General features: G+C 41.4%; 1 protein-coding gene across 1 annotated transcript in view; it reads right to left on the bottom strand.

The window, feature by feature from the left end:
- The window catches only part of LOC146977698 (ras-specific guanine nucleotide-releasing factor RalGPS1), a 104,384-nt gene extending 83,912 nt beyond the window's left edge, over nucleotides 1–20,472 (bottom strand). Inside the window, exons 1-4 of the mRNA XM_085794120.1 lie at nucleotides 20,336–20,472; nucleotides 9,000–9,130; nucleotides 4,347–4,451; nucleotides 1,469–1,519 (exon numbers count right to left, since the gene is read on the bottom strand). Coding sequence (XP_085650246.1) covers nucleotides 1,469–1,519; nucleotides 4,347–4,451; nucleotides 9,000–9,056 — 213 coding nt within the window. The 5' untranslated portion in view covers nucleotides 9,057–9,130; nucleotides 20,336–20,472. The remainder of the gene's footprint in view (nucleotides 1–1,468; nucleotides 1,520–4,346; nucleotides 4,452–8,999; nucleotides 9,131–20,335) is intronic.
- Between the last annotated feature and the right edge of the window lie 433 nt (nucleotides 20,473–20,905).

The following is a 20,905-nucleotide window of genomic DNA, read 5'->3' as shown; positions in this document are numbered from 1 at the left end:
AGTACAGTAGTTGGTCCTCCAATGTGATCAGGCCGCATTTGTGTTCACATTGCTAAGACAATGTGGACACATGAGGTCAGGTGACAGTGATCTGGGTGATCAGAGTGTCCTGAATGTGTGACATCAACACCAGGTCTGAACAGTGCCACTGATACAGTATGATACTGAACTTCCTCCATAAAGCTCAGTGCACGCACAGCCCCACCCACTCTCCCTCTACGTCCACTCCATCGATGTCTATGTGCAACTCCAGGCCTCTCAAAGGAATTTAAAATACATAAGATACTATGACCTGGACAAATGAGAATATGCACAGGCTTAACTCCTGAACTGTTTTTCCAACAGGGAGGGAAACCTCGTCTTTGGTATTTTAACAACAGTCCGTTTTCATAAAACTGCCGGTGACACCTCACATGTGGCTTTGACTTACGGCTGAACATTTCGTTCATTTCATGGAAATAACCAAGATATATATCACGCAACGTCTCTGAGCCTTAAGATGCAGAGATACGACTCCTGGCTCCAGCCCCAGATGTGAGCTTGCATGAACATCTGTATACAGGATCACTATCTGCAGCTTGTAAACATTAATTTGATAAATTTGAATATAACCAGACTCCTTAAATTTAATGATTACGAGTCATTTAGATCTATTAAATCACCTACTGCAATACATAAATAACACAGCTATTCACTGCATGATGTTACTGTGGAGTTCGATGACAGATACAAACTAGTTGGTGTGTTTTACTTCTATTGCTGTCAGTCTTCCTCACAGTCATGTCAGCTGATGGACCTCAACAGTGTCATCATCCATCAGGTCAACCCTAATGCTGAATGTTGTAATATTAATAATAATAACAAAGTAATTTTGTTGTATAAAGGGCTTTTGTCAGTGTGCAGTTTGCACTGGGCTGGGATGCACACCCACAGACAGAACCATTCTTAAAAACACAATGAGATATATTCCATTTATGGCCGTGCTGCTGTGATTATAGATGTTTGGAAAAATTAAAGAAAGTGGGAGACCACGTTGGCCTGAACTGAGCTCTACACCATGTGCTTGCGAGGATGTCGTCTTTATTTAATTTCCAATTATCAGTCTCTAATGTCTCCACCATGTCCGCAGACAGTCTGTTTTGAGCCCTACGTGGCGTGAGGGAAATTTCCTTGACTAACTGAGGGTAAAGTGGAGGTCGGACCACTACAACCAGTCTGGGTTCAGCTCAGAGGCAACAGCTGTGAAGATCATCACGGCTGCAGGACAAATATTGGAAACAGAAAGGGCACTGGGATCATAGTGGGAGTGCGTGTGTGTGTGTAGGTACTTACAGGTTTCGACACACACTTTAAACATAAGTACTGAGAGATTACAAGCAGCCCTCCAGTAGTGGCTGGAAGGGTTAACAACACTGCAGCTTGAATTTCCTAATAAGAGGCCAAGCACCTGACGACATGACTCTCTTACCTCTGGCTGTATGGCTCTGAAGACTGGAGCATCCATCAGGGTGATTTGGCTCTGGAACAACGAGACAGATATTCAACAAGTCAACAAAGACGGATTATGACTGAAGTAACATCAAAGTGATGAGATCATATGAGCTTCAGTAGGATTTCTTGGAGAAGCATCTTCCCATTTGTTAGGCTGTCGTTGTCCTGCTTCAAACCTGGTCCAGCTCTTTTAGAGACATCAGATCAGTGATATGATTGGCTGAGACTGTATCTATAAATTAACACACGCTCTGATCTACGTATATTACAGTTCAGTCAGCTCTCAACTATTTGAGCTTTGGGAACTAAAATAAATAACTGTGATGAATAGATAATCACATTTAAACATCTAAAACAGAGAAAGCTAGAAACATCTTTTTGGGCGACAGCAGAGAAAAGGTGAGTACAGTGGAAAACAATGGAGAACAGTATGGACACTCTATAGTATATCACAGTGCACTGAGGTTTTTCACTGGCTGTGGTCGCCTCACACATCACTGTCAGCTCTATGCCAAGTCTGGTTGGCCATCTCTGAGCACTCAGAGGGAAACTCACTGGTTGCTTATGATCTATAAGGCTCTCCTCGGTTGATGTTCATTCCTCTGAGGAGTTATGCCTGAAGGTCCAGGGATATTTACTGCTTGAATATTCCATGAGCTCGGACTGAACTGGGGAAAAAAGCGCTCAGTTTTGCCGCCACATCTACATGGAACAATCTTCAGGGTGAACCGAAAATGTCTGAACTCGTATCTTTTAATGTTTTCCGTTGTTTCTTAAAGGACCGACAGCAAAAATCAACTGAACGGTTCCTCTGCTTTTAACCATTTCTGCCACCACGACTCCCTTGCTCCTTGCACTTTGTTTTAACTTCTATTTAATTGTGGCCCTATTGATTGAAATGTATTCGTATTTAATGGATATTTGCTGATAACGTGTGCTGCTGCCTTCCTGACCAGGTCGCCCTTGAAAATTAGATCATGATCTAAATGGGTTAAAGAAAGGTTAGAAAAAATATGTGAGAACAGGTGAGTACAGTGGAGAACAGGTAAGAACAGTGGAGAACAGATGAGAACAGTGGAGAACAGGTGAGTACAGTTGAGAACAGTTGAGAACAGATGAGAGCAGGTGAGTACAGTGGAGAATAGGGTTGTTCGGTATACCAGTACTAGAGTGGTACCGGGGTACTAACGCATTTAAAACGGTACCATACTGCGCTTAGATGGGACCGGTACTTTCATTTTGCGCCGCCGGCAGCGGTGACATCGCCGCGTGAAGTCGCCGCGGCGAGCGAGTGAGCGAGTCACAAACGAAGCAAGGTGCTTTTTTTTTTATTACCGTTACAGCGCTACCTGTCCATGTGTCTGTGTTTATGTGTGTGTCTGTGTGTGTGCCAGCGCGCGAGAGAGAGACGGGCCACCACAGACTCGTTAATTAATGCAAACACTGCTGGTTGATACTGTAAGTTTCGTTTGTACCGCGCACCACTGGTTGCACCACTGGGGGCAGAATCAATTTGGTCTACGTATGGGAAACAATAGGTGTGTGTTTGAGTAACATGAACGTTTGTGTTTCATTCTATAAACTACTGATAACAATTTCTCCCAAACATTACAACTGGTCAAAATAACAAAAAAAGATGCAGTGTTTTCAGACCTCAAATAATGCAAAGAAAACAAGTTGATATTCATTTTTAAACAGACCACTAATGTTTTAATTTAGGAAGAGTTCAGATTAATATAGATGGAAATTTAATCCTGCAGCAGCAGTGATTGTTTACTGATTTACTGATTATTTACTGATGCATATGTTATAGTTCTAAGATTCTCTATTAAAATAAAGCCAATAATGACATTTTTTGTGTTCTCTTTTTATTTGGAAAAGTACCAAAAAGTATCGAAAAACATGTTGGTACCGATACCGGTACCAACATGTTGTTATCGTGACAACACTAGTGGAGAACAGTTGAGAACAGTGGAGAACAGGTGAGTACAGTGGAGAACAGGTGAGAACAGTGGAGAACAGGTGAGTACAGTGGAGAACAGTGGAGAACAGGTGAGTACAGTGGAGAACAGGTGAGAACAGTGGAGAACAGGTGAGAACAGTGGAGAACAGTGGAGAACAGATGAGTACAGTTAAGAACAGATGAGAACAGTGGAGAACAGTGGAGAACAGGTGAGTGGAGAACTTGTGAGAACAGTGGAGAACAGATGAGAACAGTGGAGAACAGGTGCCTGCTGGATGTTTCCAGCAGGCACCTGTTCTCCACCTGTTTGTATCCAAAACACTGCGCAGCAGAGGCTTCAAATTCCTGGTGTTTTTCCTAACAACTAATGTTACACTGTTGACTGTCCTCTGGGTTCTGTGCTCCAACACAGTAGCCACCAGTGTCTGCTTCACACTATTAAACAGAAACAAATAATTGATTTCTGGGAAGGGAAAACTGCTGTTCTCTCTGGGAGTACAACTTTAAACTTCATTGATGAATGATGAGGTATCAGATCGGGTCACAATTTTGTGTCCTCGCCAACACCTGATCCGGTATTTCAGGAGCATCTCAGATTCTTGTATCAGCACTGGAAAGGCTCATGAGTGGAGTGAGAGCCAGAAGCCTCTCTGCAGTAAACCTAAACTTCCTGCTTGTGGACACTGGACCATCAGCTCTGTTTTTTTTGCTGCAGCTGTGTGGTGAATGAGCCAAAACCAGAAGAGCAGCTGTTAATATCTCTGAGCTCCCAGCACCCAGGCACTTCATCACCGTGCCAACCCGCAGCGCCTCCTGAAAGTGAAGAACAGCTTTGGCGTAGCGCATCTGGATCTCTGAGCTGAGCTCTGATCCATCACTGAGGTGTACTCACAGCAAACTCCTCGGGGGTCACCTTCAGCACATCGAAGACAACCGCATCGTAGCTCTTGGCGTAGTCCACGCAGGGTCCATCCAGAGAGTCAGAGCTGCTGCTGGCCTGAAACACACATGCAAGTGTCATGGCAACAGCTCCATACCTGTGTCACCTGCTGTCATGGGACAAGAGCAGAACGACTGTCATGGATGGACTCACTAGTTGACCTCATTTTATCAAATATATTATTCATTCTGCCTCAGAATAATAAAATATCTTTTTACCCTCACACTGCCAAGGCATTACTGATGCAACAATGGTGGTGGACTGTTGGACAGACAGTCCCTCAGTACATAAAGGGATAGTTCAACATTTTGGCAAATTGGCTCATTGCCATAATCCCCATAGTTTTAGGAGTAGGTTTGTTACCTGTAATTGTCGGTGCAAGCTATTTTTAGAACGGCGGAGCAGAACCGCGAGCTGCTCAGAGCTACGCTACAGAGGCTAATGGGATTTCTTGGTTTCCCTCATCAAACTCATCAAATACACAATCCAACAACTCCAAAACGCTCTGGTGGACAAGTTGTGACCTGCACATTCACCACACTATGAGATAATAACGGAACGTTATGAGACAGAGTTGTTTTCGAGGCAAATGCTTGCCGAAAAACTATTACTAACACTATTTCCTGGTTAAAAAGTATTTTCTTTCTTGGTCTCTACAGCTAATTTTCTCCTTTATGACAACTGGTATTATTAAGGCTTTAAGGTATGTAGAATGACAGGTCAGGTGGGCACCATCATAGTATGCAATCTGTGGAGTGTCACCTCAGAAGATTCAGTCACAGAGCATGAGGGAGGATTCTGCTTTACATGTGAGTGAAATTTTACTATTATAATGTACAGTGGCTTGCAAAAGTATTCATACAACTTTTCCACATTTTGTCACGTTACAACCACAAACTCAAATGTATTTTATTGGGATTATATGTGATAGACCAACATAAAGTAGCGCATAAGTGAAGTGGAAGGAATTGACACATGGTGTTCAAGATTTCTTACAAATACAAATCTGAAAAGTGTGGCGTGCAGATGTGTTCAGCCCTCCTGAGGCAATACTGTGTTGAACCACCTGCAAGTCTTTTGGGGTAGGCCTATGTCTCTACCAGCTTTGCACATTTACAGCTGAAGTCTTTTGGGGAAATTTCTGCCCATTCTTCTTTGCAGAATAGCTCCAGTTGAGTCTCAATAGGATTGAGGTCTGGACTTTGACTGGGCCATTCTAACACATGGATCTGCTTTGACCTAAACCAGTCCATTGTAGCTCTGCCTGGATGTTTAGGGTGGTTGTCCTGCTGGAAGCTGAATTTCCATCCCAGTCTCAAGTCTTTTTTCTGTCTCCAACAGCTTTTCCTCCAGGATTGTCCTGTTTTTAGCTCCATCCATCTTCCATCAACTCTGAGCAGCTTCCCTGTCCCTGCTGAAGAAAAGCCTCCCCACAGCCTGATACTGCCACCACCATGATACACTGGGGATGGAGTGTGCAGGTTCATGTGCAGTGTTAGGTTTCCGCCACACAGCATTTTGCATGGAGGCCAAAAAGTTCAATTTGTATTGTTTTGTTTTGTTTTGTTTTGTTTTGTTTTGATCCTCTGTGAGGCACTTTGTGTTACAACGTATGAAAAGTGCCATATAAATAAAGTTGATTTGATTTGATTTGAAATAATTTTCATTGTTGTATAAAGGGCTTTTGTCAGTGTGCAGTTTGCACTGGGCTGGGATGCACACCCACAGACAGAACCATTCTTAAAAACACAATGAGATATATTCCATTTATGGCCGTGCTGCTGTGATTATAGATGTTTGGAAAAATTAAAGAAAGTGGGAGACCACGTCTTGAAGATTTGTAAAAAATCAAAGAACACCACATACCATCCACTTCACAATTATGCACTACTTTGTGTTGGTCTATCGCACAAAATCCCAATAAAATACATTTAAGTCTGTGGTTGTAACATGACAGAATGTGGAAAACTTCAAGGGATATGAATACTTTTGCAAAGCACTGTATATATTGGCTTTAATAAACAGCTGTCAGTGTCCACAGCACCTGGATTGTTATAGTAACTTGATGAACCAACTGATTTGCCAGCAAATGAGATCTGAGATATCCTCAGTTTGCATTAAAGCCATAAGACTGGAGGAGTCATCACTCATACAGTGTGAGCCAAAACATTAAGATGTGAATGTGACCAGCATTTTCATTATGGATTCATCCATCAGTTCACACTTTAAAATAGAAAAGACCTTCATAATGTGATTCTCTGGATTATTATACTGAATCAGTGCTTTCACCAAGTAAAACCAGATGCTTTATTCCGGGCATATTACCCATTTCAAATTATGATAATACAGTTTAAGTATTCTGATGTTCCCCCGAGCCTGTTTATTTAGCCTGATCTGTATGTGGACGTTTTATCCTTCCCAGTTACTGAGGCTCAGCTCTGACATTCTAATCAACAAATGGAAAGTTTTTTTATTTTTTTTTATTTTAATATTGCTTGGAAAAATGAGAACAATGGACGGGGAAGACGACACGTGAACAAGTCATCAGGTCTTTTCTAGATGTTTTGGAAACAGATGATGCGCAAGTGGAAAATCTGCTGCTTTCCTACCCTAACAACGACTGTCCAACCACAGGTCGGATGGCCATAATATGAATATTATTGGATAGGCCTTAAATATCTCCCATCCGCAGACATGGTCATCAGGTCAAAATGCATCAGAGACCAACTCCAGGTCATAAACTGAACAATATTTCACGTGTTTCAAAACAGTCAAACTGATGAGGTCTCTGTCTCATCGCTCTCCCTGTCATTTACATTGAAACTCCATTCATTCATGTATCACTAATTACATCATAATCAATTGTTACAGTTTTTACCTGAAAGGAGATTAATATCAAATTAACTATGTCTAGAGATAATTCAATTACTTAATATTAATGTAGTTTATATACAAGAGTTTTGTTCTCCTCAACTAAACACCTTGAATTATCAAGAATTACAAATCACATTCTTGTTCTATATAAACTGTTTGGATCAAGTGTGATTTCTAATGTATGTGAGAATGTTTCTACTGTATTTTGTCCAATATCTGACAAAAGAGGGAAAAAACAAATATCTTGATATAACATTATTCCAATTCTTTGTTAAATAATAACAACTGCAGGATTTTGATTGGCCGGCCACACATTCATCCCACCCTTCCCATTCAGACCAATCAACTAATCACATTATGATGCCCAGTCGAACAGTGGCATCATGAACACCAATATGTTCAATCACTGTTCATCATCACAAAGGATGACATTACAAGCATTTGAAATAAAAAAAAACAATAATAAATATTAAAAGCAGGAAGCAAGATTCATAATAATAAATAATAATTATAAAATGTATCTATCTATTTAATTATAATTTAACACTCCTTATTCTTACAGCTTCCCCTGTGTTGGGGACAGACTCACATGGACCTCTGGACTTGGGCAACTCTTCTGATAGCAGATACAGACAATAAACAGGAAACACTCTGTGTTGTCATGGACACAGTGAGTTAAACTCTGACCTCAACTTGAGCCCAGTGTTTGGGGCTGTCCCATTTCTCCACACTTGGCTCAGTGCGCTTGGTTACGCACACACTTTGGTGACGTTTTGCCGGCGGAACGTATATTTGCATATAGTGTGCAAGCATGGATTAAGTGGCCAAGCGTGTGGGTGGATATTTAAAAGCAATCGGGACACACTTGACAAGTGCAGCCTGTGCCGTTGCGCACAGCACACTAGCACAACTACTACACACACACACACACAGCAGTTTTAATAAACGGTGCTGCTGGATCAGTCTCATCTACTCCTAAAGTGTCTCTATGCGCAAGATTCAAATCATAAATGTGTAAGCCCAACTCCGTAAGTAAATAAGACAAACAAGAAAAACGAAAATATAAAAACATGAACAGAGCATGATGAATATAAAATATGACATTAAAAGGTCATAATTATTAGATAGAAAGTTAATTTCATTTTATTGAGATTAATTCAATCGCATTTCCTAAACGTGACTTGTGACTCTGGGTGACGGCCGTGACGGCGGACTTCACCGTGGTGCATTGTGGGACTTATACTTGGCCAAAGACCGCTCGGATGCGGTCTTACCATAAGTGTGGGTAAAGTGCAAATCAAGCGCGCTGCACTTTCGGTCGTTGGAGAATCGGGACACACTTGCGCACTGACACTAGGCCCATGAACGCGCACGCCAAGTGCCCAAGTGTGTAAGTGTGATCGAGTGTGCATATTGGGACAGGCCCTTTGTTTGTTTTACCCTAACATGTTTGTTCACATTTTGTAGAATAACATGTAATGAGTGATCGACTTCCTGTTTGTTATGAAGCATCTATGAATTGATAACTATCACTGATCACTGACTGAGCTGCTTCAGCTTCAAGCTTCAAAACCTCTGGTGTACACACAATCATCATATTCGTCAGATTCAGCCTTCGCACATAATATATACCTACACTGATGATAAATTACATATAAATAAACATATCAAATCAGTTTTACTGGATGTCAGGATGGAGTGGCTCCAGACACAGCTGGAGCTTCCTCTTACCTCTGAGGTGACTGAGTTGATGCTGGTGCCATCCGAGAGCCCGTTCCTGCGATACATGCTCACAGAGGGACTGGTGGGACGCACAGGTCAGGGCCTTTAGCTGAGGGGCACACATAACCTCTCATCCATACCTGAGGACAGAGGACACAGTCTTCAACCTCTTAAACATGTTACATTTTCAATTTCTTCACTTTGAAGTCATAAAAACATTTTTTTTGTGTGTTGAACATGTATGGTGATTAGGGATGTCACGATTATAGATTTTCTTGGTACGATTATTGTCAGAGAAATACGGTATTACGATTATCACGATTATTATGCATTTATCAATTTCACAACACTATTAATATGTAAAATCTAATATAGAATTTCCCCTCAGGGACAATAAATCATGAATCAGAATATAGTCCAAATATAATTACATTACTAAATATTGACACAAAATATTTGGAGTATCTATTAATATAGGACCAATTATTAATCCCCCAGGGTAAGTGTTTGAAATATACAAGTCATTAATTGTCATCTATGTTTAAGTTCATTTTAATCATTTTTTATTCTACCAATTCAATGTTACGTAAATGGACCTGTGCATTTACCTTTACTTTGGTGCACATCTGCCGATACGGTTCCAACATAATCTTTTTTGGAAAGTAGGAATCTTTATGATTAATTAATTGTGGCGTTTAATACCGCGGTTAATTGTGAAAAAAAGTAATTGTGACATTCCTAATGGTGATAGTGAAGGGTTCATGATTTGTACAAGTTCCAAGGTGGTTCCGGGAAATAGAGTTCGTGGGAACGGGCCAGAGTTGGCTGTTGGTGAATGGCTGCCTGTTTTCAGGGTTATCTACTGTAGGAGCTTGGCTAAGGGTGGTGCCTGCATTGCTATGACATCACAAAGTCACAAAAGTCCTGACAGCTGATTTTCTGAACACAAACTGTGAGTATCTCTCTGTGGACTGACACTTGGTGGCTGTCTGACACATTCACAGTTTATACAGTATAGAACCTAGACCTCCTTATGAAATGAAAGAAGACAGGAACATTTACTGTATCAACTATGGACCTTTAAACTGCCGTTTTGAAGTAAAGAGGTAGTACTGTGGACAGACCCTTCACCCCTGGGCCAACCCTGCAGTTTTACACAGAAAACAGACTCAGTATCAGTAGCAGTATCAGCCTGGCAGCTTGACAAGATAATATGTTCAGAACTATGAGGCCTAGATATGAAAACTGTTATGTAGCATGAGTCAGTGTTTGGTGGTGAGGATCCACAGAGAAAGACATTGACAGAATGAGAAGAGGAGGCAACGTGTCTGTTTGTTTATCATGATGGAAATCTGCACACATGGTGCACAAGGAGTCACATATGCAAGCAGAACCAGAGGAGTCAGACATGATAAGAGGAGTGTCACAACCACAGTCACACATGCATCTGGAAACCCCGCTCCCTCGCTCGCGTACAGCAGAGTTTGTGTCATTTACTGACTCACATCAGTGGCTCACAATGCTGCAGCTCCTCGTGCTCGGAATTGATTTGTGTCCATTGTTTTTTTTTCTCCGTCTAAGCCCTCGACCGTTACAGCAGGAGGTCTCGAAGCAGGACTCCACTGACTTTACACATAAAGTATCAGTTAGCCACAGTGTGTATGTACCATCAGCCAGCCTGTGAAAACAGCTGTCTCATGTTTTCTATATCCTTCAACAGAAGCTGTCAGTTCAGCATGTTTGAATTATTCTGCATCAGCAGATATTACGGTTATTACTGTCCTGCTTTGTCTCGACATGTTACACTACCAGTGTTGGGCATGTTCCTATTAAAAGATCATTACTAACTATGTTAATTGTCTCTCTTTGTAGTTTTTTTGTCTGTTGGTTTCTGTTGTATACATGTGTGTTTTTCCTGTTTTATGAATTCTGTTGTTATGTCCTTGTGTTTATTTTAATGGCTTTTAACACCTTGCCAGGAGGACTACAGTCGGAAACTAGCCGTTGGCTAACACTGGCGCTTTTATATTTTATTATGTCCATTAATGTGCATTGTCCTCCTTAAAGCAGAAGTAAGTGATATATTTGTGTTAATATAAGTATTAAATAGTTATATCTTCCGACAGCAATCACTTACATAGAGTGTTTGGACTGAAACACGGGTCTCTCAGTCCCTCTGCTCTGCTCTGAGCCGAAGAGAAAACATTTATCGTATCCTACAGTTTTTATCCAATGAGGAGAGAGAACGGCATGCAGGGCTGTGTGTGCAGCCAAGGAACGCCGTGAATGTGGTGACGTAGGGACGAGGACTGTTATGGTGCGTTCAAGGAAACTCGTATTTTTCCGACCGTGAAGTGGTACCAGTTCGATCTGGTACGAGTTCACCGGTCGGAAGTTACGAGTGGCCGTTATAGTGACTTTCACCGGTAAAACAGGTCGGAAAAACACGAGTGGGTTGCCTGAAACGCTACAAAGTCGTAAGTTGTGACTTGAAGCTGTAATTTACGATTTCAAAAGCCTGCCTGGAACGCAGCATTAGCCAAAACGACCGGACCACTTACTTCTGCTTTAAATAAATAATTTTTTTTTTTTTTTTTTTAAATGTACTTTCATCAAAAGGTAACTTAGTTAGCAACTGAATTACGGTACATTATAAAAGTAAATAATTACCAGGAAAAGTGGCTATTGCTCAAATATGTCAAATTACTTGACACAACCTCCCGTTTATCAGGAACTAACCAAGTGAGTTGGTTAGATAAAGATAAACAGCTTGTTTCCTACGAGTTGATGGACTGAAAAAAAAGTGTATATAACTTACTAACTTGGTGTATTATTTTGTGACAGGACTTCTTGAGTCAAGTAAAAGCAAGTAATGGCAAGTATTATTGTCAGTAACGGTAACAGCGTTATAACGGGGAGAAACAGTAATTTTTTTTTTAGTAACGCTTATTTCATAAGGCCGTTATTCCCATCACTGGTCACTACACGCTGTACTGCAACAACCATTAGCTCAGCATAAAGAACACACATGAGGTAGTTGCTGAAATTATAATGACGTATATGTGGCCCCCTCTGGCCCGGTGCCTCCATCTGTCACGCCCCTGTCAGACGAAGACAGACATTCTGGTGAAGCACCGAAATTAGCTTCACCCCTCACTGTCTGTCCCTCTGCCAGTTAGAGCAGCAGTGTAATGGAGGAGAGCAGAGACCACACCTCTGTTCCTCTGTCTACTTCACCATCACCATCCACAACACAGGGGTGGCCTCATTTTTTTATTATTATTTTTTTTAATTTACCTTCTATATTTTATTTTTCTTTTTTTCCTAACACAATGTAATGAAGGGCAATTAAGGAAGTGGGACAAGTGATCGATTTATTCATGATTTGTGGAAAAAGGGGTGGCATCCAATAAGCACAGCTTTTTCTCACTCCTTGCTTTGTGTTTTTGTTTCCAATTTTTGTTCTTTAACTTGTTTATGTTATTTACAGACGGAGGAACAAATTGAAACTGTGCCTTATTTTTACATGTTCAAAATAAATATTTAAAAAAATCTGATGTTTATTAGTATGTCTATATAGAGCCAACCAGTGACATCCAGCACCCTGCCACCAAGACCCAGTGTCTCTGTCTCTGTCCAGGTCCCTCGGGCAGCACCAGACTGGACCTCGAGGAGATTTATTTGAATGGTAATCAGAGCAGTATGACAAAAAACATCTGTTTGCTAAATGTTTGTAAGTAAGCAAGCAAAAGGAGACTCCACACAGAGAGAGAGACCACAGGCTCGTGGATCAAACCCAGAACTTTCTTGCTGTGAGGCAGTAGTGCTAACCACATATCACAGTGCCAACCAGGTTTACAGCAAAAGAGGGTAAATTGCTGTTATTAATGGAATTAAAGGACTGGCTGTGTATCAGCTGCAAGTAAAAGTTGGAGTTCAGCTCAGAGCGCAAGACGTCTGTAGCTGGATAATATAAGCACATTAGATCAGTGACATTATGTAGGCAGCTTGTGGGAAACACAACATTAAATGCAGCATACCATTTAGTGAAGAACTTAATAAGTGTATCACTGTTCACATCAGCACTCTGGGAGGAATGCTGAATGAAGCTGAATTACATTTATCACCAAGAAAAATTAATCAATTTAGCACGAACAGAACTCATGAGAAAAACCTTCTCTCTTGAACACTAACACACAAACATGAGGCCACTAGAGGGCAGCACACACCAACATTACACCTGAGCCACTGCATTGACCCTCCACTGAGTCCAGGTCCACACTAGAGTCATTCTGCTCAGGCTGCATTCACACTGAAAGTGACAAAAAAACACACTGAACAATCAAGTTTTTGAGAGACTCATTGTCCCATAATGCAATGCACAAAGCATCTCACAGCCAAAAATAAGTGCAAATAAGCGACGGCTGTTGGAAAAACAGCAAATGGAAAAAGCTATTCAATATGTGATGAGGGGATCATTTGCTCTGGGGATTTGATGAAAACTGATGTTATTCAACTACATCATTTTGGATCAACATCATTTGATTTATTCACTTATTATTTCTATTCTAACACAAAAAATGAAATTTCACACGGTGAAACTGGAACTGGAAAGACTCTCTGATGAAAATCAAGTGTTTCACCTTGTCAGCGTCCATATGATGAGTTTATAAAAAACATATGATGCGTGAAATACTCATCAACACTATGACTGAGTGTTTCCATCTTGAACTGCAGGGAAACAAAGATTCTCATGAGAAAGACACAGAGTTTAATGCAGTGTTTTACAACCTTGGGGTCGGGACCCCACGTGGGGTCGCCTGGAATTCAAATGGGGTTACCTGAAATGTCTAGTAGTTCATATAAAAAAAAACACTCTGATAAAAATGTTTGTTTAACTAATTATTTTTCTTTTTAAAATTATGATTAAAAACACCACAGAAAATCTTAAACAACTATTCGATACTTTCACTTTCTCGAAAATATAAATCAAGTTCAAATAAAGTGCAGCATATCTGAGCTTGCGCATCTTGATTTAGGGGTCACAAATTTGTGATGTCAAAATGGGGTCATGAGCCAAAAAAGGTTGTGAACCACTGGTTTAATGTGTCACAGATCTAATGAACCAATCCTGCCAACGAGTGGGACTGGGGGGCGGGGCTAATTAAGCCTGAACAACTCTGTGTCAAACACACAACAGTGCTTATTACGCTGACTCTGGTTCTGGTCTCAGACTCCTCCTCCGGGTCTGGGTCCGACTGAGGCTCAAACAAGAAGCTGAGCCTCTCTGATGTTTCCTCCTCTGACCATCTTCACACTCTCTGCTGTTTCACCTGGAGACAGCAGGTGGTGGGCGGGGCTTAAGGCCTGATCCACATTTCTCAATCAGAAAGTAAAAGCAAATGAGCAAAACAAGACATGAAGATTTCGAAACACGTCCGAGATAACTTTAAAACATCCTGCTCCTATCTGTCCAACAGCTGTTACTGAGGAAAAGACTTTTGGAAGGTCAGTAAAGTGTTTACATTCATTCTGCTGGGAGGGTTTCCTGAGATTTCACTGCTCCCAGGAGGAGAGTCCTGGGCTCTCATACAGGTGGAACATGATGTGCAACCACATTAGACCTCTTTACAAGCATGAACTAACCCCTGCAGCTTCAAGGGATAGTTCAACATTTCAGCAAAATAGCCCATTGCCATGATCCCTATAGTCTGAGGAGTAGGTTTGTTACCTTTAATTATCGGTGCAAGCTATTTTTAGAATGGCGGAGTAGAGCCACGAGCTGTTCAGAGCTACACTACGGAGGCTAATGGGATTTCTTGTTTTCCGTCATCAAACTCATCAAATACGCAATCCAACAACTCCAAAACGTTCTGTTGGACAAGTTGTGACCTGCACATTCACCACGCTATGAGGTAATAATGGAACGTTACCAGACAGAGTTGTCGCCCCCCTTCAGACGTTACGATTGCGCATTTTGATCGATTTTATGTCCGCGAATATTCGATTATTGAAATTCGATTGCCCTAGAAATTTCATACTGTAGCGTGGTAAATGTGCAGGTCACAACTTGTCCACGAGAGTGTTTTGGAGTTGTTGGATTGTGTATTTGATGAGCTTGATGAGGGAAACCAAGGAAATTTGATGAGGGAAACCAAGGAAATTAAAGGTAACGAACCTACTGCTATGTCTGCTATAGGGATTATGGCAATGGGCCAATTTGCCAAAATGTTTAACTATCCCTTTAAGCTGGGCCACAAAAATAGTCAGTGAAATAGTCACTAGAAACAGACTGAAAACACGTTCATAACATTAGGCTGCTAACAAATCATAATGTGACACTGTAAAATACAGCAGCTATTCATTCATCATCATTCATTTTTAATAGAATGTCTGACGTTTTGAAAATGCCATGGTTTTTCCTTCAAATATATGACAACAAATTACCAGACCAACAACGTGTCCTTTCATTCAGCAGCTACACTTAAAGAAAAATTCTGAGTGAGCCTTTGCTGGAAACTACTCTCTCACAATGCACTGCAGGAAGAGAATGCAAAAACAAATGGAAGATTTACTCATATTTACATTCACAATCACATTTAAAAAGATTATTCTCATTTTTTCAACTGAATGCTATCAATATCAATATATAGTAACATACATACTGTTTATGGCATTGGGACACAGTACTGTACCTCTGTACAGTGTTGCTGACTTGGCCTCCCACCGAGTTAATACACATCATTCTGAAATATCCTACTCCACATGATCTGTTTTCCACAAGCAGATTAAAATCTAGGTCAACAGCACCAAAACATGATAAATGATATGATGATATCTTATAACGTCATATCATATGATGATTGATATCATATGCTCACAGTATTGTATTTTTTTGTTATTGCTGCTGTATCAGTTCATAAATGTTGGGATGTTTCCTTCTGAGGCAGTGAGAAAAGAATATATAAAGGATAAAGGACAGTCATAACTGCAACCAGATGGCCTGCAATACAACTGTGAAACTATATTACAATATAAATATAATACTATAACAGAAATTGGCACAATGTGAGTTGTAATATACTACTTCATTGTATTTGAAATGCCAGGTACTATATAATATATACAATTTTATTATTGCATTTTTAGTTTCAGGTGTGTATACTCTCACAGAATTAAGTTTTACTCGTCACGACACATGCCAAGGTCCAATGTACCGAGAGCGACGCAGTAAAATAAGTGCAAGATTCTGCCCCTGTGTATTATTGGATGTGGCCCCAAGCTGCACAGAGATGCCAAACTGGGTGTGAGTCATTCAGAAACAGTGTCTCAGTTTACAGTTCACTACAGAGCTGTCACAAATGAAAAGCAAAGTGTAGCTGTAACAGTGAGCCGGGTCCAGCCTCTGTCTGACTCTGTGTGTATGGAACAACGTTTGAAACCACCATGTGTGAACACGCACACATACACACACGCGCTGTCACAACAAACAGGAAGAGAAACATGCGTCTACATCGCTGCACCATCAGGTCAAGTCAGATAACACAGAGTCAGTACAGCACCGCACTGAAGAGTGTCAATAACCTAATGAGCTATAAAACCATTATGAAGCGGTGAGCTGTGATCGGCCCATCACAGGGAGGATAACAGGGTTAAATATTTCAGCCTCTTACTCCTCTGACACACAGTCAACAGGGACTGAGTGGAGGACTGACAGTCAGCTCAGCTCCAGGTATTTTGGGTTTCTAGTCAGCACAGCTAGTCAGATACGACCATCAGCTGAGCTCTGTTGGACATAAAATACAACAGAGGCTAAAGTACTAGAGGTGTAAGAAAATATCGGGATATTTCATTTTGCAATACTGTATCGATATTCAATTAACATGCAAACATTCACGGCGGTGGTTCACTTTTGTGAGCTGCTCGGAGCTACGCTACGCTTCGAGAACGTTTTGGAGTTGTTGGATTGTGTTTTTGATGAGTTTGATGAGGGAAACCAAGAAATCCCATGAGCCTCCGTAGCGTAGCTCTGAGCAGCTCACGGCTCTGCTCCGCCGTTCTAAAAACAGCTTGCACCGACAATTAAAGGTAACGAACCTACTGCTAAGACTATAGGGATTATGGCAATGGGCCAATATGTCAAGATGTTGAACTATCCCTTTAAAACTCAGTCATTCAGCCATTGACTCCTCTGCTTCAACTGAACAATAAGATCTCTGAGAGCACAGGTCTGCGGCTCATCACATGTTCAAGTGTTAGCAAATCTAACGTAGTCAAAAAAGGGGGGAAAAAATCACAATATGTCGTCTTGCTAATCGTATCGTAATATACCTTATTGTATCGCCAGATTCTTGCCAATGCACACTCCTATAAGTACGGTGGTAAATGGTAAATGGTAAATGGACTTGCACTTATATAGCGCTTTTCTAGTCTCTTGGACCACTCAAAGCGCTTTACAATGTAATGGTCACATTCACCCTTTCACACACATTCATACAGCACTGTATAGTGCAGGAAACTAAGCATTCACACACATTCATACCCCGATGGACACATCGGGGGGCAAGTGTGGGTTCAGTGTCTTGCCCAAGGACACTTCGACATGTTGACTGGAGGAGCCTGGAATCGAACCACCGACCTTCCGGTTAGTGGACGACCCGCTCTACCTCCTGAGCCACAGCCGCCCCGGCCCTGAGAGTTCAATACACTGCACCCTAGGAGCATGAGCAACAATAGAAAACATCATCAATTTCATCAATTGGACAAAATACATTTTAAATGGGTCAATGACATGATGCAAACCAATGTCAATTGGTGTAATGAGTATTTTTTCATAAAAATCTGACCATACAAATAAATCTGGACTCAAATGTGGAAAAAAAAAATACAATTAATTTTTGCAATGCAACACTGTTTCTTGGCAAATTTTACATAGCCTAATTTGTCATTAAATTTAGAAAAAAGACAGTGTTTTTAGAATAGGCCCTGCTCAGTATTGCCAAAATGCATTAGCCTAAAATTTGAATTTTGCAAAAAAATAAAAAAAATCAATTCAGGCTAATGTTTTTAGAAGTACGTTTAAATCCACTGTAGGTGGTTAAAATATCTAATATTTATCATTCTTTTGTGGTTACACCATTTGACATTTTCAGGGGCATTCAGTCTTGTTTTTCTTTGTTAAAAAAGGTTCAAGTCAAATGACATAAAATCAGCATAATTACAAAATCTACATTCGAACAAATCTGATGCATGCCAGTACAACACTTTTTAAAGATATTTCTGAATTGCTCATCTCTCCAATCCTTATTTGTCACCAAACCAAATAGCACAAGTGTTTCCGGGGACACAAAAAAAGGACGGATGTGACTCGGTGCACTTGTTCTGTTTTTTGAGTTTTGAAGTTATAAAGTCTTTAACTCAGCCACTGGGATGCCACTACACTGCAGTTAACAAGTCATACCCATACCCCTTTGCCAATTTACACTCAACCAAACAAACCTACATGATGCCTCTTCAGTGTGCGATGTATAATGTGGGGCCAGAAGTGTGAAGTGTGACACAGTATCAGGTCAGTCCCTCGACACTCACTCACACACACTCACACACAGATTTCGGTGTCGGTGTGGCTCTGCCTCAGCTGCAGTCATCAAGACAGAACAACAACTTGAACTACGTCAGTGGATCTCTGGGTTTTAAAGTGAAACTGCTTCATTCAGCATTTCCTCTGGTTTTAACCTGCTGGTCTGTTATCAGAGAAACCATCACAACAAAGGTCGGCAGTGATCTCCCAGTTCTTCCCTCTTCTTTCCCTGCGCTCCACTTGTACTGATTCCATTCAAGCAAACTGTTTGTCTATGATCACTTTTTAATGAGAAATGTTATATAAATTGATTGTGAGTGTATAATTTTAAGCACTAATTTGGTTGCATTTTCTGATGGAAGAACGTCACACATTGTTAGTTCATTGACCATCGGATTACAGAAAATCATTTCAAACATTTCATTCAGTGTCTATGATAAATCTGGGTGATTATAACATGTTTTTTGAGCCCTTTTTTGAGCCCTCCCACAGATCTAGTTTTCAGAGGTTAAATGTGAAACATCTTTACTCAGTGTTTAAGCTGGTAGTAATGAGCTGGTGTGTGTGCTGTCGAGAGCAGGACGACTGTGGATAATTCAGCTTCAGATTAAAAAAAAAAAAAACCTAAACCACTGACACTATAGGAACTGAAACCAGTTTACAGTTACAGTAATGGTGGTGGTGATGACGACAACTCCCATGATCCCACACGATCATGACACCACCCAACACTGTCGTTTGTTATTGTTTTGATTGTTATTGTTTTGAGGCAACACAAGCTGCACAAGTTGCAGACTGTGCATTTCACTGGAGAGCTGGGTAATATTTTAAAAAGCTATGAGTCAGGTTTAGATAAAATGGTCATTTTCATTTTTACTGCATAATTTGTAAAAAAAAAAAAAAAAAAAAGAGAGAGAGAGAGAGAAAAGGAAAAACTGTGCTCTTTTATAGCTGGAAAACAAATCTTAAAGACGTCATGTCTCTGTAGAACCACAGTTTTTCATTTACTTTCATCGGAAAGAAAACAACTGCAGTTACATGCAGTTTGGTTATTGCACTTGGCCAATTTCAATAATATTTCAATTAAATGGTCAAGATTTTTTCTGTTTAATCTGGGTCTGGACATTTCTCTACAGATATTTTTCCAATTTGTAATATTCAATAGAGAAGAAGACAAACTGTTAACGTGTTTGTTTGATCAAAAATAAATAAACAAACACCAGATCCATCATAATGAAGAGGACAGCAGCAGTGGAGATGAATGGACAGTGAGGTGGTCTGTTCTCAGATCAGCTGTAATCACACACACTCAGTCACGGGTGTGATCAGTTAGGAGCTGATAGCTGATATAAGACCCTGTATGTCAACATGTTGCAGCTTTCACAGGGGCTGTGTAGTAAAGGTGGGTGGGTCATCCTCTGCTTAAGGCCCAATAAAACCTGGCGCCGGCCCTGCTCATACAAACATGTATTGACACCTGAGACTCACGTCCACTGTCGCAGAGACACACATACACACACATAGCCTACACACACACGTACACACGTACACACGTACACATCTGCGCCTGAACGACGAACCGTAAACACATCAGCCGTGTCCGTGATTCACGGAGCATCTGTCCGGTAACACACACGGCGTCACATCACGACAGCAGCTCCGTGTGACACGGCGGTTATCGCAGCCTGCTGAAGCCCAGCGCCGGGGCCTCTGCTGCGGCTGCAGTGAGAGCGGGCTGACGCTGTGTGGTGCGGAGGCTACCTACCTCTCCTCTCTTCTCCTCTCCTCTCCTCCGCTGCCTCTGCTGCCGCTGCTGCTGCTGCTCTCTGGATACAAACGAAAGTCTGCGGCCACATTAAATCCAGTCCAGCCGCGGTGGGTGAGGGTGATTAAGCCCGGACGGTGTTTTCCCAGCAGCGTCCTGGGGGGGCTACTCTCCCTTTGAGTCGAACATGAAGCCAAGGTCGTAACGTCTGGTCCGCGGGGTCCACACACCGCGCGGGATACATTAGACGAAATCATACAATCATGGCAGTGACGCGCCAGGCTACCTCGAGCCGTGGAAAGAAATGAAAATGCATAAATAGCGACAGCAGGAAGTGACAGGTAGGCGCACTTGTCGTGACAGCCAGGTGTAGCGCCTAATCATCCGCTCCGGCTCCGCAGAGGGCTCCCGCCTCCCATGGCAACCGGCCAATCAGAGCGCAGCGCCCTTCAGACGCAGGTGCATCTGTGATGCCTTCAGGGCGGCTGGTACACTGCAGCTTCGACCGTCACAACAAACATCTGATATGAGTCAAACAGCACAATATTGATTGAGATGAATCTCCGTCGT

Source organism: Trachurus japonicus, chromosome 12 (genome assembly GCF_045865225.1).
Source record: "Trachurus japonicus isolate A0001 chromosome 12, Traja_1.0".
Taxonomy (NCBI): domain Eukaryota; kingdom Metazoa; phylum Chordata; class Actinopteri; order Carangiformes; family Carangidae; genus Trachurus; species Trachurus japonicus.
Note: the sequence above shows the minus strand (reverse complement) of the source record. Positions and strands in the feature narration are given on the sequence as shown.